This window comes from Macaca mulatta, chromosome 15, assembly GCF_049350105.2.
Source record: "Macaca mulatta isolate MMU2019108-1 chromosome 15, T2T-MMU8v2.0, whole genome shotgun sequence".
In the NCBI taxonomy this organism is placed as follows: Eukaryota; Metazoa; Chordata; class Mammalia; order Primates; family Cercopithecidae; genus Macaca; species Macaca mulatta.
The window spans coordinates 43902557-43928799 of record NC_133420.1 but is presented as its reverse complement, the minus strand read 5'-3'; the positions used below and the strand labels follow the sequence as shown (position 1 = coordinate 43928799).

General features: G+C 53.8%; 2 protein-coding genes across 16 annotated transcripts in view; both read right to left on the bottom strand.

The window, feature by feature from the left end:
- Window positions 1-524, bottom strand: part of AKNA (AT-hook transcription factor) — a 60909-nt gene extending 60385 nt beyond the window's left edge. For both annotated transcript variants that reach the window (XM_077968226.1, XM_028834921.2), the window contains exon 1: window positions 381-524. Coding sequence is in view for 1 of the 2 variants with exons in the window: in XM_028834921.2 (XP_028690754.2) it covers window positions 381-477 (97 nt within the window). In the remaining variant the exon portion in view is untranslated. The remainder of the gene's footprint in view (window positions 1-380) is intronic.
- A 3442-nt stretch (window positions 525-3966) lies between these two features.
- Window positions 3967-26243, bottom strand: part of WHRN (whirlin) — a 107887-nt gene continuing 85610 nt past the window's right edge. For 3 of the 14 annotated variants that reach the window (XM_015117004.3, XM_077968241.1, XM_077968238.1), the window contains 5 exons: window positions 10153-10224; window positions 8559-9096; window positions 6090-6271; window positions 5093-5215; window positions 3967-4823 (listed from right to left, as the gene is read on the bottom strand). In XM_015117004.3, the coding sequence (XP_014972490.3) occupies window positions 4641-4823; window positions 5093-5215; window positions 6090-6271; window positions 8559-9096; window positions 10153-10224 (1098 nt within the window). In that variant the 3' untranslated portion in view covers window positions 3967-4640. Of the gene's footprint in view, window positions 4824-5092; window positions 5216-6089; window positions 6272-8558; window positions 9097-10152; window positions 10225-22535; window positions 22569-25822; window positions 26033-26243 lie in introns of all 14 variants that reach the window. The other 11 variants (XM_077968239.1, XM_077968243.1, XM_077968240.1 and 8 more) reach the window with 5 other exon arrangements.

The following is a 26243-nucleotide window of genomic DNA, read 5'->3' as shown; positions in this document are numbered from 1 at the left end:
AGCCCCAAGCTCCCCCGGGACCCCTCCCCTCCCTGCCACCAGCCCCAGCTGGAAAGAGAAAAAGCCAACGCCCCCATTGTGCGGAGGTGGAGACTGAGGCCGGAGGGTGGAGGCTGCGGAACCCCGCGACCGGCAGGGTTTGGACTGGGGCCCGCATCGCCAGTCCAGGGCTACCTCCCATTCCCGGAGCGGTGATGCGTCTCCTTCCCTATGCGCGTGGGGTTTCCACGTGGAAAAGACCGAAAGCAGCACCGTCCCAGTGGAACGGAGCCCACCGGCGCTGTCCACTCTCCCTCCCCATTCTCCTGACGGAAAAACTGAGTCCCAGCGAGGGGCAGGGACCACCCCGGACGACCCGCGAGTCCCTCCCCGCGTCTCACCTGCTGGCGGCCGCCGCGCGCGGGTGGTTTCCTGGAGTTGAGCGGCAAACAAAGGCCTCCAATCCGGGCGCGGGGCGGGGCGGCGGCTCCTTTGCATAATCCCGGAGGCCCGCCCGGGACGGCAGGGGGCGGCCCCGGGGGCGGGGCCTCGGGGAGCGCACCAATCACCGAAAGGAGGCCGCCGCGACCCGCCCCCAGGGACTCAGGCACGGGGAGCGCAAACCCTGCTGCAGGATGAAAATCTCAGACGTGGGAGGCTGCGTGTCCCTGCTGCAATCAGCCCCACCGCAGATCCGGAGATCGAGGCCCGGTCTGCGGACGGTAAGGCATTTATGCAAGATCGCACAGAGTGGCACACACCTGTAATCCCCAGCACTATGGGAGGCCGGGCAGATCACCTGAGGTGAGGAGTTAGACAGCCTGGCCAACATGGTGAGCGCCTCCCCACCCCCAGTCTCTACTAAAAATACAAAAATTAGCTGGGCGTGGTGGCGCACATCTGTAATCCCAGCTATTTGGGAGGCTGAGGCACGAGAATCCCTTGAACTTGGGAGGCGGAGGTTGCAGTGAGCCAAGATTGCATCACTGCACTCCAGCCTGGGCGACAGAGAAAGACTCCATCTAAAAAAAAAAAAAAAGGAAAAACAGATTGCACAGAGCCACAGTGAGGAGGAAATCACAAACTTCCATGGCTGAAGTGGACTGCTTAGTAACGGTAACAAAAAACTTTTCTCGATCACTAATTATGGGCCAGACCTGTTGGAAACTCTTCTGCTGTTCAGTTGTCTCCTATGAGGTACGCAGGTATTATCACCCCCCGGGTATATTCTCTTCCAACCTTCCATCAGGCAAGCATGCAAACCTAGCCCGAAGACGGACAAGAAGTTTTCCAAGGTCCCGCAGTGAGTGCAGCACAGACATCATCCCTTGTCCACCACACACACACCTTGAAGGATGCACGGTGTCCAACTCACCTGGGCTCATTGCCCCAGCTCTGCCACCTGCTGCCAGTGAGCCTCAGGCAAATGGGATTCATACCCACACCTTATGCAGTTGTTGAGAGTAAATAAATAATAATGGCAGGCCCGTAAGAAATAAATCAGTGGTACTAATTTAAACAGCACCTTGACTGATCCTATTAACACAAGAGGCTTAGTAAGTCCTGATGCAAGAAGAGACTTGTTCAAGGTCCCTCCTCCAGCTGCATCCAAAGTTGAATGCTTTGGAGTTTTTCCTCCTGGTAGAAAGCACTTGCCAGTTCCCCAGGTTGCCTGCTACTCCCTAGACACATATTTGGTAGCAAGTTTAGCAGCAGCTTCTACTCACTAAGGGCCTGCTCTGTGCCAGGGGCAAACATTTTAGCTAATCCTTCTGGGCTCTGGCCCTGGAATGTCAGTGTTGCAAGGGCCCAAGGTGTTTTTCCACACAGGTCATGGAAGTGAAGTGTATTCCTGGGTTTGAGCAGCATGGCGGTCCTGACTCTTGAACAGAAGGGGAAACTGAGGCTTGGTGCATTGTGTAACCTGGCCAGCATTCTCCAGCAAGGGAGAAGCAGACCCTGAGACTCCAGTCGTTCCCTCCACCCCCCACTTTGGCATCATGAGTAAAGATGTCAGGGTCACAGGTACATGTGGCCAGGGTGGACCTCTGACAACCCTCTCCCCAGTCTTCCTGTACTTGAAGCCACCTTAGCCCACGACACTGGGTCCTTCAAAAGACACCAGAACAGGTGCAGGAAAGAGCAGACCCAGGCTTCAGGCAGCTGTGGGTCCAAACTTGTCCTTCTTAGCTGTGTGACTTTGGACAACCATCCACTTGCAAAGGAAAGTTTTTAGGTTAAAAGTTCTACTGGGAGGGAAACCCACACAACCAATGGGCTGCAGCCTCAGAGTCAGGCCCAGGAATTCCAGAAGCAACAAGTCCAGAAACCTCATTCTTGTCCTACTCCTTCCAAGTACAGACATGGGGCTGTGAGTAGCAGCTGCTGGGGGTGGCAGTCCCATTGTGTTAGTTTCCTATGGCTACTGTGACAAATTAAAACGGCACAAATTCCTTCTTGTACAGAGGGCAGAAGTCTGAAATGAGTCTCTCTGGGCTCAGGTCCTTCTGGAGGCTTCCTTCTGGAGGCTTTGAGGGGAGAATCCACTGCCTTGCCTTTCTCTGCTTCTAGTGGCTGCCTATATTCCTCAGGTCGTAGTCCCTTCCTTCATCGTCAAAGTACATCTCACTGCAACAACCCGTGCTTCCGTCATCACACCTTGTCCTCTTCTGTTACATCTTTCTCTGCTTCCCATTTATAAGAGTCCGGTGATTACACTGGGCCCACCCCATGTCAAGATGTTAACTTAATCATGTCTGCAAAGTCCCTTTTGCCATATAAAGTAACATTCCAAAGTTCCAGGGATTTGAATCTGGGTATCTTTGGGGGCCATTATTTAGCCTACCAAACCCATTTTACAGATGGGGAACTTGAGGCTCAGAGAGGTAAAATTACTTGCCCATGACCACACAAGCTTTGGAGTTGAATGGCAGGAGATCTGAGGCCTAACAAAGCCCTCCTGCTGCTAGGTGGGGGGTCATTCTCTGCAGAGGGTCCACAGCACCCTGTGGGGGGATGGCAGGGGTGCCTTCTGAAACACCAGCTGCCTCAGGGGAATCCATGGCTCAGGTCTCAGGTCGTCTGCCCAGGCTGGAAAGAGAACAAGGACAGCTAAGAACAGGATCTGGGACAAGAGCATGGAACCAACTGTCCCTAACCCACCTCTGACGGAACTCTGGACATAGGCCTGGACAAAGCAAGATTTCTCAAACTCTTCCATCTTCCAGACAAATACTGAGGACAGAAGGAATGAGTGCTGGGGCCGGGACTGAGGCCATACAGTAGACCATGTCTGCTACCTTTTCCTCCGAGCCCATCCCATATGTTTTGCTCTGACACCCGCTGCCCTTGGCTACTGAAACAGCTCGGCTCACATAGGTAGAGAGCAGGAAGTGATTGGGAATTTATGGCCTCTCCCTGTAGGCTTTGTCCAAAGTCTGACAGGCATGAAAGTCCGGCCCTCTGGCCTTGAGTGGAGACAACTCTAGGCCTAGTGTACGCCCTGGGATCCTCCTGGGATCAGGCTGAAGCTGCCCTCTGCAGACTTTGCTTGAAATCTCACCCTCCCTTGGCTTCCTCCCCTTCCCTGTCCTGCTTCCTGACGTCCTTGCTGGTCCCCCCTGAGGGCACTTCTTGATGATTGCTTGTGTACAAATCCTTATCTCTCAGGCAGCTTCTGGCAGCATCTGGGATTTAAAACATTCATGCACATTGTGCATTCTGCCTCATAATATACTTGTGGGTTTTAATCTAAAAATATTATCTGTAAATACTCAAGTTTTGCCCTCAAGCCTTCAAGTAAGAGGCTCCAAGATGTGAGTGTGGCTCAAGCACCCCTGCACACCCCACCGTGTATCCCAAATGGAGCCATGGGGGCAGGCAGGGTGGTGGTCTGTGGTGCTCTGACTGACCCCACCTGTCCTGTCCACTCCTCTCCCCACATGGAAACCCCAGCCACACAGGTAGACCACACAGCACGCTGGCCTCTAACCTTGTTCAGATTTCTTTATTGAAAAATTAAAGTCATAAGCTCTGTATATAAATACAATGACACTGCTGGTCACCTGCAAGGCCTCTGGGATAGGCTGGGGGTGCAGAGGGAAGCTGGGGCCTTGGGGTCCCCAGGGGCATGGGGAGGGAAATAAATAATAAATACCACGGGGGATAAGGAGCCAGGAGGAATGGGGGTGTGAATGGGGAGGTGCTCGATGCTTATTTGTGGCACTAAAGGTCCTGCAAGACTCCCCCTGGTTGGGGGCCGTGTCCACGAACTCTCAAGTGACTTCACTTTGGACAAAGGCTCAGGCATCTGGGGATGGGCTGGGTCCTAACTGGAGGGGGGACAGTAGTGCCCCCAACCCAACCTGGAGAAACCAGCGCTCTGCCCTTCCTTTTCCTTTCTTCCTGTCTTGCAACCCACTTGTCTTGGGCGCCTACTGTGTACCCAGTACAGCACCAGTTCCTGACCTGACCTTCTATTTGCCTTGCCCTGCTCTCTTCCTCTCCCAGTTCTGGTCCAGTGGGCTGGGATGGAGGGGGGATGTCTTCCTGCTACCCTGGCCGTGCAGCCCCAACCCGGCAAGGAGCTTGATGAAGCCAACGGTGGGAAGGGACTGGAACCAGGGGCTGGGTAGTGGTGGGAGGCCCTCAGGCCTTGGCCTCTAGAGCATCACATTGAACTCAGTGACCAGAAAGTCGATGTAGTCACGGTCCTTGGTCTTGAAGGCCTCGGCGATAATGCGGGCGGCCTCCCGGTGCTCCTTGCCCCGAAGCGTCAGCCCATTCACTTCCAGGATCACGTGGCCCACCTTGAGCTGCCCACAGTTGTGAGCTGAGCCGCCTCTCTGCAGGGAGGAGACACAGGGCATGGGGTGCCCAAGGGTTAGACAGGCCTGGCTTTGACCACCCACTGGGTCAGTCCTAACACTGCCAAGCAGGCAGCTACAATCTGGGTGTCCACTGCTCAGATTAGGAAAATTGAGGCCCAGAAGATCAAAGGTGACATAAGCCTAGGAGTGCTGTGTTACCCATGGGAGTCGCAAAACCCTGGAGATGCTGAGAAAGGGCCTTTCGTGGTTAGGGAGAGATGGCAAGTGGGGCCCCGGGGACATACCTGAATAGTGACAATCCTAGGCAGGGGCTGGCGGGTGTTGGCGCCACCCTCGATGGCAATGCCCAGGGTGGCCGCACTTTTCTTCACACGGACCAGAGTGGACGTGGGCTCCAGGAGTCCAGGCTGTGGGTGTGAGGAAAGACACCACTGAGGCCTTCGCAGTTGGCAGGCCTGGCCAGGGGGCTGGGGTGGGCCGGGCCATGACACCTCCCTGGGTCAGCAGAGCTCCGGCTCCAGCCCTGTGTCGGGAGCCCAGGCATGCCACACGCCAAGCCAAGCACTTGTGTTCTCGGCTCTTTAATCTTCACCAAAATCCCTGAGGCTCGGGAGGTTAAGGAGCTTGCCTAAGGCTGCCTGGTGGCGGCATCAGGACTTTAATCCGGGCCTGACTCTGAAGACTGTCTCAGCCACCTGGCCATGTCAAAACTGAGGGGAGATTAAAGATTCCCAAGACCGGCCGGGCATGGTGGCTCACGCCTGTAATCCCAGCACTTTGGGAGGCCGAGGCGGGCGGATCACGAGGTCAGGAGATCGAGACCATCCTGGCTAACACGGTGAAACCCCGTCTCTACTAAAAATACAAAAAATTAGCGGGGCATGGTGGCGGGCGCCTGTAGTCCCAGCTACTCGGGAGGCTGAGGCAGGAGAATGGCGTGAACCCGGGAGGCGGAGCTTGCAGTGAGTTGAGATGGTGCCACTGTACTCCAGCCTGGGTGACAGAGCGAGACTCCATCTCAAAAGAAAAAAGAAAAAAAAGATTCCCAAGACCAACCTCAGCCTCAGCCCCTAGTGTCAGTGCAAAGACAGAGCTGAAACTGGGCCTCCAGATTCCTAATCCAGTGCTCCACTGGGACATCCAAATCCCTTCAGTGATGGGGAGCTCACTACCTCCCCTTGTGGTCACTTGCCAAGCTGAGGCCAGGTCCCGGGACCTCCCATTCTGTACCTGGGGCCCATGTTCCTCTCGGCCCTCTGCATCCTCCTCCTCCTGGCTCACCGGTTTGTTGGCCCCGTCTGTGGACCTCTCGTTCCGAGGCAGCTCCCTGCTACTCCTGCTCTTGGTGGACGCCGACTGCCTGCCTCGGCCTGGGGCACTGGCCTCTGCCTCGCCAGCATCCACACCACTGTCCTCGCTTAGAGTCTGCCCGCTGTCTGAAAGCTGGGAGAGCGTAGAGGCTGCTGGAGAGGGGAAAAGGAAGACAGAAGCAGCTTATATAGCTGGGGTCAGGGAGGGCTGCCTGGAGGCAGTGATGGAGATGGAGGCTGGAAGGCTTTGGGAATTCCCCAGGTAAAGATGGGGGAAGGAAGGAAGAGATCATGGCGCTGGAGGGCAGGTCCACTCCCTGCCACCCTCTCCACCTACTCAGGACCTGTCCTTTCAACCAGACCTGGCCCGAAGGCTGTGACTTCCAGGACATCTGCCTGGATCTCCCAGTTCTCAGCCACTGGCGTAACGATTAAAACAGAGGTCAGGAGGCAAACCCAGCACACGGATGTGGGTGTTATCTTTGTTTTAAAACTCACATAATGCTATCAATTTTTAATGATGAACCAACACATTCAAATGAGAAGATTTCATGTAAGTAATTTCTAGCTTCCCAAGAATAAAAGAGAAATTCTGCCACACCTGGCCCGTACGCCTGCGCGACCCCTGCCTGAGCCGAGTGGCGGGCACATGCCTTCCAGCCACCAGTCAGCTTCACTATGTGTGTAACAGCCCGGCCCCTGAGTGTGAGACCCTACGTTAAGAACACACACTCTGGAGTCTGGCAGGTCAGCTTTGAATTCCCACTGACCAGCTGTGCACGCCTGGGCAAGTAACAGAGCCTCTCTAAGCCTCCTATGTTCTCCTTCTAATACAGAAATGATGGTGCCTAACCACTGGGGTGACTGTAAAAACTCATAGATCTGATGTATAGAATGGAGCAGTCAAGGGAATAGACTTGTGCTAGCCTGCCTGGCTCCAGGCTGTGGGTTCTTGATCTAGGGTTTCAAACTCAGGGCCCGGCTGTGATACACACAGTGAAGCAGCGTGCGTTGATTGCCCACCACTCGGCTCAGGCAGCGGCCGTGCAGGGGTTCAGGCCAGGGGTGGCGGAATTTCTCTTTTTTTCTTGGTAAGCTAGAAATTACTACTTTCTCTCTCTCTCTCTTTTTTTTTTTTTTTTTTTGTTGTTGTTGTTGAGACAGCTTCTCACTCTGTCGCCCAGGCTGGAGTCCAGGGGTGCAATCTTGGCTTACTGCGACCTCCACCTCCCAGGTTCCAGCGATCCTCCCACCTCAGTCTTCTGAGTAGCTGGGACTATAGGTGCTCACCACCACACCTGGCTAATTATTGTATCTTTAGTAGAAATGGGGCTTTCACCAAGTTGCCCAGGCTCCTGAGGTCGAACTCCTGACCTCAAATGACCTGCCTGTCTCGGCCTCCCAAAGTGCTGGGATTACAGGCATGAGCCACTGCACCCAGCCAGAAATGACTAATTTCTATGTCTCAGTTTGTTCATTCGTAAAATGGGGATAATAATAGTACCAACCTCATAGGGCTACTGGGAGGATTCAATGAGTTAATACCATAGGCAAAGCCCTTTGAACGCTGGCACATACAAAGTGCTTATTGTTAGTGCGGCTGTCAGCTCTTACTATCCCTGTGTGTCCAGCTCAGTGCCAGCTCTAGAGGCAGCAGTGATCCATCGGTGACAGCCCTGGGTCTTCTCACCTTGTCTGCCTGCTCTCCCTCAGCTGCCTGCCCTCACTAAGCCGTGAGCGCCAGGGCCCTGCATTTTGCATCTTGGTCTGTGCAGGCACTCAGGGAACGTCCTATGGGTCCCATGTACCACTGTAGCCACAAGATGGCAGCAAAATCCAACAAAATGCTCCAAACTCACAGGAGGGCCGGCCACAGCTTTCAGGGTGGGGAAGAAGGCTCTGCCCTTCCCTCTACGCCCCAGCCCATGTCCTCTAGCAAACCGGGGCACAGCATCATCTGGTCTCCCCAAGATTCTTCCTGCACCCTGACCCTAGACCTGTCAGGGATCCAGAGACTGCCACTTCAGTTTCCACCTTTCATTTCACCCCAGCATCTACTCCCGGCCAGGCCGCGGGGGACAGGAAGAGAAGCCACCTCTGCCCTCCACGAGTTCAGTCTTCCTGGTGAACGCAGGGTGGCCAGGGTAGGGGGAGCTAGAGAAGGCGCCCCAACCCTCGCAGCAACCTGGCAGGATTGTCACTGTTATCTCCATTTTATGATGCGGAAAGCAAGGTGTAGATGGCAGCTTGTCCACAGTCACACAGCTAGTCAGTGGCAGAGCCGGGATTCAAACTGGCGTCTCCAACTCCCTTCACCACTCTGGCCCTGAGCCCCCTCAACAAGTAGCTGGTCCCACCCTTCACTGTGTCATCAGGTAGACTGACCCGGAGAGGACAGGGACCCCCCAAGGACCACAGAGCTTGGCCTTGCTGTACTCACTGCGCGTCTGCGGCAGTGCCCTCACTTCATTGACGTCTGGCTCGCTGTCGGGGCGGTGGACCTCCACCATGACAAAGTGCTGGTTTGTGCCTGTCTGGTCCGGGTGGCCAGAGGGCGATGGCGGTGGAAGGCAGTCCCCAGCCACTGTGGCCTCTGCAGAGGGGCTTTTCAGGTGCGGGGGTGACTGGACCCGCGGGAAGGGGCCGATGGGGTGTTGGTTGACCAGGGCCAGATGGGCATCCAGCAGCCTCTTGGAGCTGGGGTTGGCAGGGGAAACGGAGGCATAGACGGGGGAGGAGGGCGAGTCCTGGGCAGAGGAGGTCCCTGGGGTGAGTGCGGTGCCCGCCGGCGGGCTACGGTTCTGTGGAGCTGAGAAGACAGTGCCAGAGCAGGAAGGCGTGGAGGAAGGCAGCTGGAGGTCCTCTCTCCCCAGCTTCCCTGGCTGGCCTAGTGGGCGGTCGTTGCCTTGGGCCAGAGGTGGTGGGGGAGGCAGTGGCTTGAAGCTTGACAGCCCCTCGGAGGTGGATCTGACATCATCCTGCCAAAAGACCCAACAGGTAGAGAAGGAGTCAGAACCCATCACGCCTAGAAGAGGGGAGGCCGAGCAGCTGAGTGGTGCCAGGCCCGACTGGAATTCTGTCCCCACTCTAACTGCTCTTGGCCACGCTGCTCTGAATAATGCAACACCTGAGTGGAAAACTTCTCCCCTGCATCTCGGCAGCTGATGAGCGTTGGGATCCTGGCGGGTGTCTCTGGGGACGGCATCATTACCTTTGGGAACTGAAGTTCTTGGCATCAGCCAGAGCTTCTCACAGGGAGCAAGACTTTATTAGAGACAGTATGAAGAGGATGGAAATACAAAGAATGCATTTATTTGGCTTTTCTTTTTAGGAGGTGATCTTGAGTACCAGAGGCAAGAGGTGTGAAAGGACTGTAGAGAGAATGGACAGGAGGAGATGGATACACGGGCTGGGGTGCTGTGTGGCCTCAGGCAAGACACAACACCTCTCTGAGTGCACCTCTGGGAAATGGGGAAAAGCACACCTACCCAGCAGAGGTGGTGTGGTGATGTCAAAAGCCATGTGGATACTGTTAGCACAGTGCCCGTGCCACAGCAAGTGCACGGTGAGGGGCAGCTACGGACACTGTGACTACCATTCCCCTCTGCCTAGGTCAACACCGGACACCTGCACAGCTCCAACAGCCTTTCCGGCACCGTCCTAAAGGCTTTCATTAATTTACTCCAAGCCACATACTTATGGGGTAGGTATGCTATGATCATCATCCACACTTTACCGATTGGGAAACTGAGGCACAGAGCAGCTAACAAACTTGGTCAAAGTCATACTGTGGCCAGTCAGCCTGACGGCCCTGCCTGAAGTCACCAGAGGCAAGCAATCCTGGTGCCTGCTAGAGATGCTAGAACGGTGCGCTCGTGCACAGACCTGTAGCTGGGTGTGAGAGCTCATGGCAGAGGCCTCTGTCTCCTTTGCCACCCTGTGTCCTTTCTCTGTGGCTGTCATGGAGAGGAGAGAGCCTCCAGGGCCTGAGCACACCAGAGAGAGCAGAACCAAAGGGCCAGCCAGGGCCTTACCACGGACACGTCTGGGAGGGCATTGACACTGCTCTGGACAGCCTCGCCGGTTTCCTCCAGGTCCAGAGTGTTCTAGAAACGGACAAGAAAGCAAAGTGAGGAAACCGAAGCTGAGAAGGGAAAACTGGTTTGTTCTCCAGCACACCAAAATCGAGGAAGTCTTAGGACACCTCCATGTGGTTCATGTGAGCCCTGACATACCTCACTTCATTGAAATTCACTTTACCCATTAAAATGAAGGTCAATTTCATTGCTGCTGGTCACTTTGAAGTTAAATTTTCTTTGGGACTTTCTGATCACTTTCAGGCATCCCCTGAACTGCCAGAGATGCTGGGGTGTCTCCAGCCTGGGCTGGGAATTCCTGGATTTGGCCATGAGTGCTGTGCTCCACACAGTCATGCCTCCAAAACCCAAGGCCTCTCTCCACCACTTGCTGATGAATCCCAGGAAGGTGTGAAAATGGCAAGAGAGAAGTGGGTGGGGACAGTCTCTCCCTTTTCTAAATTCTAATGGTTTTCATCCCAAGGTGGTGGTTTAAGGTTTAAACGGACCTTATTTTGCAAAAAACATCTTTTTCTTTCCTCCCTTCCCAATTCACAAGAAGAAACCCAATGGCCCCTTAAGTGACACTGGGCTGCCAAAAGGCCATTTGTGGGCCATCTATGGGGGGCCCATCGGAGCTCCTCTCTGAGCTGGGCTCTCTTGAGGGCTAAGGGAGCCAGTTCTCTCTGTCCCAGAGCCCAGAATGGAGAAGAGCTTCCGCCACTGTGATGATTAGCTTTGCATGTCAACTTGACTGGGCTAAGGGATGCCGAGATAGCTGGTAAAACATTATTTCTGGGTGTGTCTGTGAAGGTGTTTCCAGGAGAGATCAGCATCTGAATGGGTGGACTGGGCAAAACTCACCCTCCCCAATGTGGGTGGGCCTCATCCAATCCACTACGGGCCTGAACAGAACAGAAAGGCAGAGGAAGGGCAAATTTGCGTGCTCTTCTAGAGCTGAGACATCCATCTCCTCCTCCCTCAGACACCGGAGTTCACGGTTACTGGGTCTTTGGACTTGGATTAAAACAAAACCACCAGCTTTCCCAGGCCTCCAACTTGCAGATGGCAGACCCTGGGACTTCTCAACCTCCATCACTGTGTGGGCCAATCCCACACAATAGAGTGTATCTGATTGCCTCTCTTTCTCTGGAGAACGCTGATGGCTACATCAACACTTGGCTGAGGTCTCAACTGCAGTGTTCATCAGTACTGAGCAGTCTCTGAAGCTCCAGGCTGATAAGGGGCTGGGGACACAGAGGAGGTGAGACACCACCCCTGCCACTGGTAGCTCAGAGACAATGGAGGTAAGTCGACAAGCAAACAAACAACAGGGCGACTGCAGAGAGAGCATTCAGTGGGCAAACACAGGCATATAACGCAATCAGGGAAGGGGTTATCAAGGAAGGCTTCCTGGAGGACGGGGCACAACTCAAAGCTAGGTCTTATGAGTAAGCAGAGCAAAGAAGGGAATGATAGGTGTTTCAGACAGAGGAAAGGGTGTAAAGCAGGAATGGAGACAAGAGGTTTGAGAATCCCCGAGCAGCTCCACAGAAGTCAAGCATGGAGCTCTTGGACTTAAGCCTGAGGGCAGTGGGTTGCCATGGAGATGTGGTCAAGTTTGCCTTCTACAAAGATCCCCTTTGCTCCCCAGCCAGGCTGGAACACCATGGACATGTCAGCCTTCACACTGGCTGTTGTCTCTGCCTGCAACTCTTCTGCTTGGCTATCCATCCACGAGCCATGCTGTTGCTCACCTCCTTCAAGACCTAATGCACTTGTCACCTCCTCGATGAGGTGTACCCTTACCACCCCGACTACAATCACAACCTTCCCCTCACCCCACCCCACCTTTCTTTATTTTTCTCCTTCTCATTGAGCACCATCTCCACCCAGCAGCCAGGGAGTCATCCCGGAAACATATGTCAGGTCTCTGCAGCTCAGGACCCCCAAGGCCTCTTCATCTCAGTTGAAGGAAGTTCCAAACCCCACACTCACTGTGCCTACATGACTGGGCCCTTTCCTGCTACTCCTTTGACATCGAGGACTCAATCCTGCCCCAGGGCCTTTGCACCTGCTGCTCTCTCTCTGCACCACACAGTGGTTCATTCCCTCACTTTGTTTAGTTCCTTGGCGAGGGCGGAGCCCTGTCTAAAACAGCACTGCCCCACTGTCTATCCCCTGCTCCTGCTTTGGTTTTCTGTGTAACGCCTATCACCATCTGACTTTATACTCTTTGCATACGGTCTGTCTCTCCCAATAGGATATAAACTCTAAGAAGGGAGGATGTGCAACTACTTGGTCCTCACTCTCTCCTCAGTGTTCAGAACAGTGGCTGCTGGATAAATATTTACTAAGCAAACTGATGAATCCATGAATGAATGGCAGGATGAATGAATCAATCAATCACTCTAGCCATCATTGGAGGAGGCCAGAGCAGGCAGGGAATTGAGGGGGGTGGTGCAGCAGGTCACTGCGGTGAGCAGTAATGAATGTTTGAGTGAGTGTGAAGGCAGCAGGTGGGGACAGAAAGCACTCCTGACGCCACACCCCTAAGACAGAGAGAAGCCAGTCATGCCGCACAGATCCCTATCTCAACCCGCGGGATGCTGGCTTGGGCCTTCCGGGTAGGAGCCCTGCAAACTCAGAGCTCCTCATCTGGTCTCATGATGCCTCAGGGGCAGAGTCAGGCAGGGGCAACTGCCCCCATCTCCCCACAAAGTTGAGGCTTACATGCAAACCTTGGTCCTGACCTGTTAACTGCAGACTGCCCCACAGCAAGCTGCTGCTGACAGTCCCTGTGATGCAAGCATGGTGCGTGGTGGTTGGGGGGATTCTTTCAAAAGGGGGAGGGTGATCAGGCTGCTCTCTCACTCACTGATTAGTGACACTGGTTCTGGCTCTGCTACCTCTGAGGCTTCTTTGAGCTCACACCCAGTTCTGCTGCTTGCAGCTGAGTGATGGCGGGTAAATCCTTCCTCTGTAAAACAGGTTAACAGCAATACCTGCCTTATGCAGCAGATACGTTAACACTTACAAAGCACTCAGAATAGGGCCTGGCACAGTGTACGAGGCAGGTGACTGTTACATGCATCGGGAGATTGGGAGGCCTTGCAATCTGCCCCAGCAAGAGAATGAACTGCGAGACGTGTCCTGGCCCACATGACAACTAGGATGGAAAGGAACAGCAGCCGTCTCACACCACCTCCCTCCTCCAAGACCATAATGAGTCCAATGCTCCCTGGAAGGAGTCCAGCCAGGCGCGTTAAGGTGAACAGTGAGGCAGTGATTGCCATGCAATCACTTCCTCAGGCTCAACATTCATGGCCCTGGCATCAGCAGGAGGCACAGAGAGGGGTCAGAGCCTCAGAGGTATCTACAGCAAAGACAAGGGGAGCCTCTGCCGCCACACTCAGGTGGAGCCACTGCCCCCTGCCCCAGGAATTTGACCTGCAGCTGATCCTGGGGGAAGCCGGGGTTGGGCTCAGATGACAGTCCGTGGTGGGACCAATGCTGTCGGATTCTGCCCTGCTCTGGCGCATCAGGGACTTTGCACATTCAGCTGCGCAGGAAGCTCTTATCAGGCAGCCATGACTTTCCAGGGAAGCTCAGGGAGGGTATGACTTTTTCCCGGAAAGGGTATTAGAGAACTACAAAGGACCTGCTGTGTGCCAGGCCCCGTGCTGGGTGTTTTACTTGTATTACCTCGTTTGATCCTCCCAACGACCTTGTGAGGCAGGTACTAGGATTGTCCCTTGTCACATCAATTACTCCTAAAGTTCAGAGAGGGAAGTGACTTGTCCAAGGTCATCTGACCATTCTACAGAAGGTCTAACCTGGGTCTGGGTCACCCAAAGCCCATGCTGCACTATCCCAACCCCAGAAATGGACAGGACCCTGATGTCATAGGAACCTGAGGCCCCCACGAGCAACCCTCTTGGAAATGAGAGAGAAGCCAGCCATAGCTGGCCCTGGCCTCAGCCTCATTCCCTGCTACTAACTGCATCCTGGGGGCATGGCAGGTGGAGATGGAGGGTTGGGAGAGTGAGGGGTAGACGAGGGATGAATATCCAGCCCTGTTGGGGAGGCCTGAAGTGGAGCAAATGGCAGACGGGCTGGAGCCCAGCCCTCGGAGCCTAGCCCTGCCAGACTCCATCTGCTGAATCCAGACGCTCAGGAGTCCCGAGTCCCCGAGCCATGTTCCTTACGCATCTGAAATAGCTGCAGACAGCCGGCTAAGAACCCAGGGGATGCGTCAGCAGAAACGCCTGCGGAACGGGCTTCCAGAGGAGGCTCAAGGTCAGAGCTCATGCAGGAGCTGGGCCTGTTTACTTTCGCCACCACCCACACACAATCACAGCCACCTGGGCCCCCTCCCCCCGCATCCACTGAGGCCAGAGCCTCAATGAGGGCCTAGACCTGGTGGCTCCATTAATCCTGCCAGATGCGACCCTTCACCCAGTCTACAGCTGAGGTGACTGAAGATCAGAGAGGAAAGGTCACCTGTGCAAGGTCACACAGTAAGGATGGGGCAGAAAGCTGAACTCTATTAAAAAGGCCTGACTCCATATCCCCGACAAAAACCTGCTTCCCATAAGAGCCAAGATGACCTGCTGCCATTGTTCTTCCACCTCCTTCCTCAAACCTGTGGCAGTTCAGGAAATTCCCTTTTTTTCAGAGAAAAGAACCCCTTATTTCCTGAGCTGGCCCAATCAGGGCCCAGATATCACAGACGTGTGGTCTGGGGGAACTGTAAGGGGATGAAATGAGCAGAGGCAACCTTTGCAGTGTGGACTCGGGCCAGTAAGGCTCCCCTGCATGACGTCAAAGCCTGAGGCCACCTGGGCACCCCGGGGCCACCTCAGCAAAATGCAGCATCTCCCTCTCAGCCCTTCTCCTCCCCTCAGCCCAATTCCGGGCTTCTAGGCCTCCTTCCCCTCATTACGATGGGAGGGCTCTTACATAAAGGTGCTATTTCCAGTTCGTTATTCATCATGCCTCTGCACTCTGATGTCAAGCCAACAGGCTCCCCCAACCTCCACCCCAAAATGCATCAGAGACCTGAGGCTGAGTGGTTCTTTCTTCATTCCATATGTAGGGAAACTGAGGCACTGAGTCACAAAGACCTCTGGATGGTCACCAGTGGGGGCCTAGATTTTGCCTGAAGGCGTCGCTGACAGGAAGGGAGATAAAGGCAGAGGGAGAAAGAACTCAGAGGGATAATAACAGAAAAGAGAGAAAACAGAAGATTCAGCAGAAAAGGCAGAGGCGGAGAGCAACGGAGAGAAACTGAGGAAGCAAAGAAAAGAGCAAGGCAAGGCCGGCGGCACGGCTGGAGCTGGGCTGGGAAGAGGAGCTTGTGACCCCAGGAAAGCCTACGGGGGTAGGGAGATGGAAGGATGGGGATGTGAGCCAGGGAGAGCCAGGAAGTCCTGGCATTGCTGGGGGGCAGCGGGGCTCCCCAGAGTGAAGGGGCAGGGGCCAGGGAGCCAGAGATTTGTGGGACAAGACCCTGGAAATGTCAGTCATGCAGGTGGTGACGGGGATCATTGGACCTGCAATCTCTCCAAGCACAGGGTAAGGGTGTAAGTCTGGGGGCTGAAGGGAAAGGTCAGAGGTGCAGAATGGGAGAGAAATGATCCTGAAAGCAGCTAACTGGGCCCCACACTGGCTGGTGTGGCTGAGATCACGGGAACAGCCTCAACACTGGGCCAGCCCTGTGCTTTTCTACCAGCCTGTCTGTTCTGGCTATCATATTTGATCACCGAATCACAACAGTAGGGAGCTCTTTGGGAAGCTTCTGCATGAAGCCCTCCTGAGATGGGGCAGGAGTCACTGCCTCCTTGCAACGAGGCCTGTGCCCTGCTGAACAGACCAGGCTTCCTCCTGCTAAGCTGAAACCTGCTCCGCACCTCCCTCCCTGTGGTCTTAGGAAAAGGACGTCAGTGGAAAGAGAAAGTGACCCAGAATCTCTAGAAGGTTAAGGCAAGCAGAGCCCTCAGGATAAGGCTGGAAACCAGGGCTCGCGGGAGGGAATGCAGGCACCTGAGAACTTGGCTTGGGGAACCATTACATCTTCATTTCCATTAACCTCTAACTGAAAGGCCCTGTTTCCTTTCATTGCTAACAGAGGAAGCAAAGCCTCAGAGGAACTGGCCATGGTCACCCACAGAGAGCACCGTTCTTTCACGTCACATTCCAGCTGCTGCAGATGTCGCAAATTCCCATTTATGCACCTCTTGGCTTCACAGTTACAGCAGTTACTGACCCACTGCTCGACCCTGTTATTGCTGTCCTAAAGTAGCACGTTTTACGATGTGTTTCATATTCTGAAAATTGTATCAGGTATTTCCTCATATAATTTGTCATCCTATGTACTGTATTTTATTTTAAACATTTAAAGCTCTATTCTAAGAAGGGATCCCAGGAAGTCACCAGCCTGCCAGAGGGGTCTATGGCACAGAAATGAGGAAGACCCCAGTCCTAAGTCAGTGCTTTGTCCAAGTCCCCCTTTGATAGCTTGGAAAGTCCTCACTCAGAGGACAGCAGGGGCCAGCCCATGTTCAAACAGGCTCTGACCTCCACGGGCTTGGCTCTGTTCAGTGGAAAGAGCTTTCAGCAACCCCAAGTTGCCACAGGGGAAGGCAGGTGTTCCATAAACCGCTATAGAGACAGCAAAGCACTGGCTGGGAGGAATGGTCCTATTCAGGATCCAGGTAAAGCTGTGGCCAGCCCCAGAGGCTTTAATGCCTCTGGGCAAACTGATGATTCTGGAAGATGCAGGGGGCACATGCTGAGGCCTCCCTGGGATGGAGTGGGCTCTTCTACTCAAGGAGAAGACACCCACTATCCTCGCTGTGCCCTCTCTGGGCACTCAGCAGCTTCCTGGGGTGGGGGATAGGAGGTCATCTGGACAGGAGCAACAGCTTCTCCTGGTCACCTGAATCCACCCTGCACCTCTGGGCTCTCTCCATACAGAGGAGGCAGCTTTAAGAATGCAAACAGATGGCTGGGTGTGGTGGCTCACGCCTGTAATCCTAGCACTTTGAGAGGCCAAGACGGGAGGATCCCTTGAGGTCAGAGGCTCGAGACCAGCTTGGGCAACATAGTGAAACCCTCATCTCTACAAAAAAACGTAAAAATAAGCTGTGCATGGGAACATGTGCACCTGTAGCCTCAGCTACTCAGGAGGCTGAGATGGGAGGACCACTTAAGCCCAGGAGTTCAAGGCTGTAGTGAACTACCCCAACAGAGACCCTATCTCCTTAAAAAAAAAAAAAAATGCAAACAGGATCACATCACATCCTTACTAAAGGTTCTCCACAGTGTCCCATGGTTTTAGGGTTAAACACAAACGCCTCCTGCTCCTGACCCTTGCCCCTCTACCCCTCACTCCTGACACTCCAGCCCTACTGGTCTCCTACCATTCTTCTGAGTGGCCACGTGCCTACCTGCTCAGGGCCCTCCGACATGCCCGGCCAGCTCCTCAGCTGTCTCACCTCATCTATTGCCTGGCTGTAGCCAGCAACTTCAGATCTTAGCTTCAACCTCTCTCCCCCAGTACCCCAGACTGGTTGGGGCCCATGTATGTTCTCACACCACCCTTCAGCCCACTTTATCAGAGCGTGAGTTATGGAGATGATTTGAGTTGAGGTGGCCTCCTCCACTGGACCTGCTCAGCTTCAAGAGGGCAGGCTCAGCACCTGGCAGGCAGGAGATGCTCCACAAAGGCTGCTGCATAGATGAAGGAGTGGCTGAATGCATGAGTGAAGGGATAAATGGAGTTCCTCTCTCATTCCGCTCATGGATGGAGGAGGATTCTCTAAACCATCCAGGTTGGTACCAAGGTCAGGATGCACGAGGAGAAATAAGGCCCTTTGACAATTTTCTACTTGTTTCTGAAAACAAGCTGGCTTGACAGTGAGGGGGTCCCTGTAGCTGCAGGGGCCTGAGACAGGCCTGAGCTTCTCCCAGCTCACTGTGCTGCAGACAAGGAGGGAGGCACAGAGGCCACAGAAGGAGGCCAATGCAGTGAAGTGCTGACAGCAAAACCCACTGCCCCCATTCGCCTTCTTTTGGGGGGACAAGAGAAGGGAAGAAGGACAGTAAGGCCTTCAGGGGCAGGGATCCTGTCCCCAGCATCCTTGGGCAGGTGCTTGGAGCCTCCTTCCAGGCATATAACAGGGCTGGAGCAAAAACTCAAATCCAGGTGGAAAAAGCCTGAGGTCAAGTCCGGGGCAAATCCCAGCTGCTGCCTCCTGACCTCAAGGGCATTTGCTCCATGAGTACAAGGCTGGCCTTTACTTCTCCAATCCCCCTTTCTCTATAATGCTCTGCAGTGCCTGAAATGGTTTGGCTCTATATCCTCACCCAAATCTCATGTTGAATTGTAATCCCCAGTGTTGGGGGAGGAACCTGGTGGGAGGTGATTGGATCATGGGGGCGGATTTCCCTTTTGCTGTTCTCGTGATAGCGAGTGAGATCTCATGTGATCTGGTTGCTTAAAAGTGTGTAGGACTTCCCCCTTCTCTTCCTCCTCCTCCAGCCACGTTAGATGTGCCTGCTTCCCCTTCACTTTCCACCACGATTATAAGTTTCCCAAGGCCTCCTCAGCCATGCTTCCTGTACAGCCTATAGAACTGTGAGTCAATTAAACCCCTTTTCTTCATGAATTTCCCAGTCTCAGGTAGTTCTTACAGCACTGTGAGAACAGATTAATACAGGGCCCCTTTCCAACATTTGGAGTAGAAATAGAATGGGCTGTCCACACTCCACACCCGCATATCCACTCCTGATCTCACTGAATCTTCACAACAACCCACAGACAGCTGGTCTTACCAGCCCACTGTACAGATGCAGAAGCGGAGGCCCCGAAGACACAGGTCACCTGCCCAAGGTGACAAAGCTACTAGTCTGGAGAGCAGAACCCACTAGTGGGATCCCAAAATCTGTGCAATTAAGCCCCTCTGCCACAGGCATGCTGGCACTAGATGAAGAATTCAAGAAATAACAGGCAGGCCTTTCTTCTTTCACTCTGCTCTCCCGGCCAACATCTTTATGGGGGGAAATGATATTGTGTGAAGGCAGCAAAAAATGCTCAGGGCTGGCTCTCTATTAGACAAATGGAAAATCAACACAGTTTGTGAATGGGGGAAAGCTGGATCTGATTTCCTTTGATTGACTGTGTCTGCTTTGAGGGGAAGTGGCTGCAGAATGAGCCACATTTAACCTGGGTTCAATAATCACACAGCATGATCCGAGGAATTCAGGCTACATGGAAACTGGCTCCATTTGGGGCCAGTGTCTGGGGCATATCGGTCATCGATAGCCAGCCAGCTGATGTCACTTTGCCCATGTGAACACTAGAACAAACAACATTTTCCTACAATGTGGGAGGCGAATGTTTAGAAGGCCGCATGGTAGAAGATAATCCTGCAGGCGGCCGGGGAGTGTCTGGGTTCCTTCCAATTTCTGCTCCACACTTACTGGGCCTCCATTTTGCACCAGCTCTCCCTGTTTACCGGGCAAGGGAAACCCATGAAGAGGTTAAAGCAATGTGACAAGTGATTTAGCGGAGGTATGAGAAGTGTGTGAGCTCCATGCAGGAAGGGATTTTGGCCATGTTATGTTTGGATTGTTGTCCACATTTGGGGGTTATTACTCAGCATTACTGCAGCAAAAGCTTACTCATTTGTGGTGTTGCAGACCACAGAGTGGCATTTAGGGGTGAATAAAGATGATTCTTTCAAGCTCTTTCTCTCTCTTGAGGAATGCTGCAGTCCTTGTTCAAATACACACAGAAGACGTGGGAACACAGAGCTGCCATTCCCTGCTGTGCCTCCCCCAAATATTTTCCAGCACCTCCTGATGCGGAGAAGACTCTCAGAATTGGAGGAGCCACGGGGGTCTGCCGTGGTTGTACGGATGGGGAGACTGAGGCCACGAGTGAGTGAGGGCCTTTCTTGAGAGCACACTGCCTGGGAGAGAGACAGTGGAGTACAGGTGTGGGGGTCCAGACTCCTAGGATGGGTTCCAGTGCCCTGTGCGCTCTGCAGGAGGGCTTCCAGGTGGAGGAAGTTTCTGTCCTGTGGCCACATATGTAGCCAACATGGGTGTGCATGGTTAAGGGACTCCCACAGTCCCCACAGGCAGGAAGGGTGGTACCTCCATTGGGTCTGTAAACCACAGCAGCCACTCCTGAGGAGGAAAGGTGAACACAAGGCAGGGCCTCCAATCTGAGGCCTGCTGTGTGTGGGAGTGGGGAGAAGAGGGGTTCCCAGGAGACAACAGGGCAGGGGCTGACCCGGCCACAGGAGGAGTTGGTGCCTCCAGAACCCGTCATCACATCTTTAGCAACTCAGGCTGCATGACCTTCCCAGGCCCTTCTTGGCCCACAGACCTCTGGGTGTGGCTGGTTCCTGGGAATGAACCAGTTCACCTTGGTACAAAACCCGCTCTTACTTATTCTCAATAATCAGGGAGATCCTGTTAAATCGAAGTCAGACCACATCAGTTTCCTGCTCTTACCTGCCAAGGGCTCCCATCTCACCCAGAGTCAAAGTCAAAGCCCTCAGCACATCTGCCCCTGTACTCCCTCTGCTCTGGCCTTATTGGCCGCCTGGAATTCTCTGACACTCCAGGCATACTCTTACCTCAGGGCCTTTGCACGTGCAGCTGCTTCTGTTGGAAATGCTCTTCTCCCAGATGTGGGCACGGCTCTCTCCCTCACCACCTCCACGTCTTGACTCAAGGGTCACTCCTTAACCACCCCACCCCTCTCCAGTCCCCCTTACCTGCTTTATTTTTCTCCCTAGCACTTGTCATCATTTAGCTTACTGTGTATTTCAGTTATCTATATCCTTTGTATTGCCTGGCATTCCGGCTCTCTGCTAAACTCCATCGTGGAAAGGATTTCTTTGGTGTTCACCACTGTAACCCCAGCACCTCAAACTGTACATAGCACACAGCAAGTGCTCAATATTTGTTAACAGAAAGGAAGGACAAGGAGGAGGAAAGGAGGAGAGAGGCAGACAGATGACGAGATGATGCTTAACAGGGAGCTGGTGAGATCCTTCAGGGAAGAATCAGAGCCAGATGGCAGGGATAACAACAGAGCTCAGAGTCGAGCAGGCCTGGGTTCAAATTCAGGCTCCATCACTCACTAGCTGTGCAACCTTGGGCAAGTTGCTTCTCCTCTCTGAGCTTTGGTTTTCTTTGTAAAATGGGGATCACAGCAGTACTCACAACTCCTAGCTCCTGGGATAGTCAAAGAAGATATGAATGGAAAGAACTACCACAGTACCATAAAGAACACCCAACAAATCTCAGCTACTATTGTTATTAATAAAGGCCCAAACTATGGGCTCGGGTCTGTGTGAGTACTAGGGATAGGGACTCAATGGTAACCGCACATGCGGTTGCTGCCCTTAAGAGTCAGCAGTCACAGTGGGTAACTGGGAAACCTGTACAGGTTTTTATTTGTTTGTTTGTTTGTTTTTCTGAGACGGAGTCTTGCTCAGTTGCCCAGGCTGGAGTGTAGTGGCGCGATCTCCACTCACTGCAAGCTCCGCCTCCCAGCTTCACGCCATTCTCCTGCCTCAGCCTCCCGAGTAGCTGGGACTACAGTCGCCCGCCACCACGCCCGGCTAACTTTTTTTTGTATTTTTAGTAGAGACGGGGTTTCACCATGTTAGCCAGGATAGTCTTGATCTCCTGACCTCGTGATCCGCCCACCTCAGCCTCCCAAAGGGCTGGTATTACAGGCATGAGCCACCGTACCCGGCCCTGTACAGGCTTTTATAATAGGACATAATGAGGCAAGAGCTGTGACCAAAGGAAGCCCCGGGGCAAGAGGAGTCTTGGCCTGAAAGTCGCTCCCCTTGGGAGGATCAGGGAAGTCTTCTTGGAAGAGGTAGCTTCTGAGCTGAGGGCTGAAGCACACATAGGAGACAGTCAGGTCATATGAAGTGGGGAGAAGAACATTCCAGACAGAAAGAATGTGGCATATGCAAAGGCCAAGGGGTCTCTCAATATCACGGCACAGAAATTACCATCCTCATTTTACAGATCCTAAAACTGAGCTCAGAGAGGTGGAACCACTTCCTGAGGTCTCACAGCAAGAAAGTGGCAGGGCTGGGATTTGAATGGAGGGGATTCTCACTCCAGAGCCCAGGAAACCTGATGAATTGGTGACCTGGAAATACAGTCAGCACCAATAAGAACCCCTGGTCCCCACCAGGACTGGGTGCAGACATACGGGGGTGGCAGAAAAGGCCACAGCCCCCTACCCCGGCCCCTGGCTAAGGGACTCCCACAGTCCCCACTGGCAGGAAGGACGGTACCTCCATCAGGTCTATAAGCCACAGCAGCCGCTCCTGGGGAGGAAGGATGAGCAAAAGGCAAAAAGAAAAGATACATCAAATAAATATTAGGGAATGGGTGGGTGCAGCAACAACAACAACCCCTTCCCCAAACACACACGTGCACACACACATGCAAAATCCACACATTCTCCAAACCCCTTTTCTATTTACCTTGAATGCTTTGGAGAGGAATACAGGAGAGAGGGGAGGGAAAGACCCTGCCGCCATGACCAGCACCCCTTCATTCTGCCTGCCTCCTTGAAGGAAACAGGGGAGACCCCACTGTTCTGAAGAAATGACATTTGTCCCTGCTGAAGGGCCTTCAGGAGACAGTCATTTACTTTGGGGCGGGGCTGGGATCCCTATTCCCAGATAGAAAGACAAGCTCAGAGAAGGGAAGTGAATTGTGTGAGGTCACACCTGCTAACAAAAGGCGGAGCTTCAAGGAGGGCCCCGTTTGGAAGCCTCTGTTGGAGAAGGCCTGGACTTCAGGGAGGCCCAAGCCCTGTGACATCAGAGAAGCTGAATCTGTGGAAGGTAGCTCTGGGTTGTGCATGTGGAGGGCACCTGGGTGGGATGAAGGTCAGAGGGGCAGTGGCAGTCCCTCAGCCTCGCTCGCACCTTCCAGAGCCTCCAACGGGTCCCCAAGGCCCTGGGTACCATCTCCAGGTAGTTTTCCCCAGCCAGGTGGGGCTGGGTCGGAAAGAACCGAGGCTGCACCTGCCCTCGGGGTGTGGCCAGCACTTCTGGGATGCTGGTGCTAGCAGGTTACTCACCCTGGACCCATGGGCATCCTCTCATTTAATCCTCCCAACAAGCTGGGGGAAGTAGTATCACTGCCCCTCTGCAAAAGAGGAAACCAAGGCACCGCGAGCTCAAGTGCCCTTTCCACGCTGCCTTTCCTGCTTGCACAGTTTTCTCTTCGAATCACCTCCAGGAGCTCATCCTGGTCTAGGTGAGTCCTGATCCTGACATGCATGTGCCACGTGGTGGGCCATGGACTTTCACAGTCACAAATTCTGAGTCGCTCCCACCTCAGAAACTTGGGGAAAACCTTCAGGACCACCCTTTTCATCTGTCCCGAAAAACTCTCTGTATAAAACCATCCTATGGCCTTTCTGAGGTCTGCCTTCCCCAGGATGCCCCAACTTGCAGTGAGAGCCCCCCTGGCAGAGCAGGGCCAACTTCCACAGCTGGGATCTGGACTGGCCCCAGATGGTGCTTCTCAGGTAGGGGAGAGCCCCCAGAGCTGGGACAAGGTCGCTGTGGGCCAGTGCCGAGCTGGGGGCTCCTGACCCCTGCCTAGAGCCCTTGCCAGGCAAGAGAGTCACCCGACTCCTGGCACTCCAGCCAGATTTGCCCTCAGGGCTCCGGGCTGCTGTAGACAGAACCAGCAAGGACCCCAGGCCATTTTATCCATGCAGACACTGAAGACCAGAGAGGCTGGGGCTCAAACCTAGACCTCTTGCCTCCCAGACCGAAACACATCCCACCCCACTCACTGGATATTTCATCTCTGATTCTAAACGGACCATTGCAGAAGCACAGTCTGCAGTTTCCCAGGTTTCAGAGCAGTGGCTCATGGCTGCTGAGGCCTGAACATTATCAAGGCCAATCTCAGTGAAGCCCATCTTAGACAGAAACAGTCATCAGGCCAAGGACCTGCACCCTTAAACCAGATCCTCACCCAAATGCCATATCAAAGTATGTGCTCAGAGCCTGGGGTGAAGGACAGCCTCTTCCCTGCCCCAGAAGTGATCTGCTTGTCCCAGAACATGAAACTGCCTCTGCTGCAGCCATGTCCAGCCCTAGAGGAATGCAGGGCAACTTGTGGGGATATCCCAGGAAGGAAATGAGCACCCTTGGAAATGATGGCAACTCAGGATGGGAAGGATAGAGGTAAAAGAGTATAAAAGAATCACCTTCAGAAACCTAGAACCCCAGGGCTAAAGAAAAGTCACACTAGGAGTTCGAGTTTGCAAAAGAGAGGGGTGCATGCTCCCAGGCCATTTCCTGGTGGCTGCAAGCTCATCCTCGCTCATTAACCACCTGTGTCTGCAACCATGGCCACCACTGCACACTTCTGAGCTTCTACTCTCCCCTTTAACAAGACAGCTAACACTGTATCTGCCTCCAGTCTGAGATTCCTCCAGAAAGAGCTCTCAGTTCAGCATCTGGGAGCAACTGCCTGCTTAAGAAACATTACTCTCCCCACTCCCTTTCCATAGAAGAGTGGTGATGAATGACCTCAAGGTGAGAAACAAGGGCACAGAGGAGAGTATGGGGTCAAGTCCTGACCTCCAGCCCCGACTCTTCCACTGCATGGACCTAGTAACCAGTTGTTTCCCAAGACAGGTAACAAGGCATATCCTCCTGCCCCTTCCTTGCAAAGGCCTCCTGGGATTCATTTGCCTCCAGGCATCCAGGGGGGCAGAACCATACCCTGAGATGGCCAGATGCTTTGCTAGGGGGCTGGTGAGTCTACAAGAAAGTCACACTGGGGCCAGGCACAGTGGCTCACACCTGTAATCCCAGCACTTTCGGAGGCTGAGGTGGGCGGATCTCCTGTTGTCAGCAGTTCAAGACCAGCCTGGCCAACATGGCAAAACCCTGTCTCTACCAAAAAATACAAAAATTAGCTGGTCGTAGTGGTAGGCACCTGTAATCTCAGCTGCTCAAGAGGCTGAAGCAGAAGAATTGCTTGACCTGGGGAGGTGGAGGTTGCAGTGAGCCAAGATTGGGCCCCTGCACTCCAGCCTATGTGACAGAGCAAGACGCCATCTCAGGAAAAAAAAAAAAAAAAAAAGTAAAGCTGGGCTTGGGCTCCAGAGACAAAAGGGTGGCCTCTTGAGGAGAATAAAAATCACAGTCCAAGTTACCATGTCCACTACCATCTACTGAGTGCCCAGCGGGAGTGGGCACCATGCCAGAGGCATTCCCAAGGATTCTAATGATCTTTTTCTATTTGCCTAATTACCTACTTTTTTTTTCACCTTTCTTCCCCAGCTTCCCACACTGCAAGCCCCAGGAGGCAGGGCCACATCTCTCCTGTTCACCTGTTGTCCCCCAGAGCCCATGCCTGGCATGCAGTAGACATTCAACAACTATTAGGTTTTTACAGATGAAGAAACTGAGGCTCAGAGAGGCAAGGCACACAGCTGGTAAGTGGTGGTGCTGGGATTCGAACTCAAGCTGGTCTCACTCCAAAGCCAGCATCTTAACTCTGCCCTGGCTACTAAGCCAGGATCAAGGCAAGGGAAGCTCACCCTGGCCGAGCTGACGGTGGTGGAGGTGCCGTGGCTGCCTGTGGATGAACCCGTGTCACTGTAGGAGACCATGGAGTAGGTGTCCCCAGCCCCGGGGCCTGGGGGCTGCCGCGCCTTCATGGACTCAATCTCACGCCTCAGCACCAGGTGGTCGAAGCGTTCTAGGTCTTGCGGGGAAATGGTGCCTCTCACCTCAGAGAGGAGTGAGAACTGGAGGCAGGGACAAAAGGGGCACTCAGCAGGGAGCGCTACCAGAAGGTGGAACAGGGGACCTGCTACCCCCAAAGGACTGGCATGCAAACTTGACCCTGCCTCCCCTCCTTAACTGTCTGGCTCCCCAGTGCTCTCAAGAGAAAGGCCAAACACTGTCACCTGGACACCGGGCCTAACATCATCTGACGCCTGCTTCCCTGTCACCTTC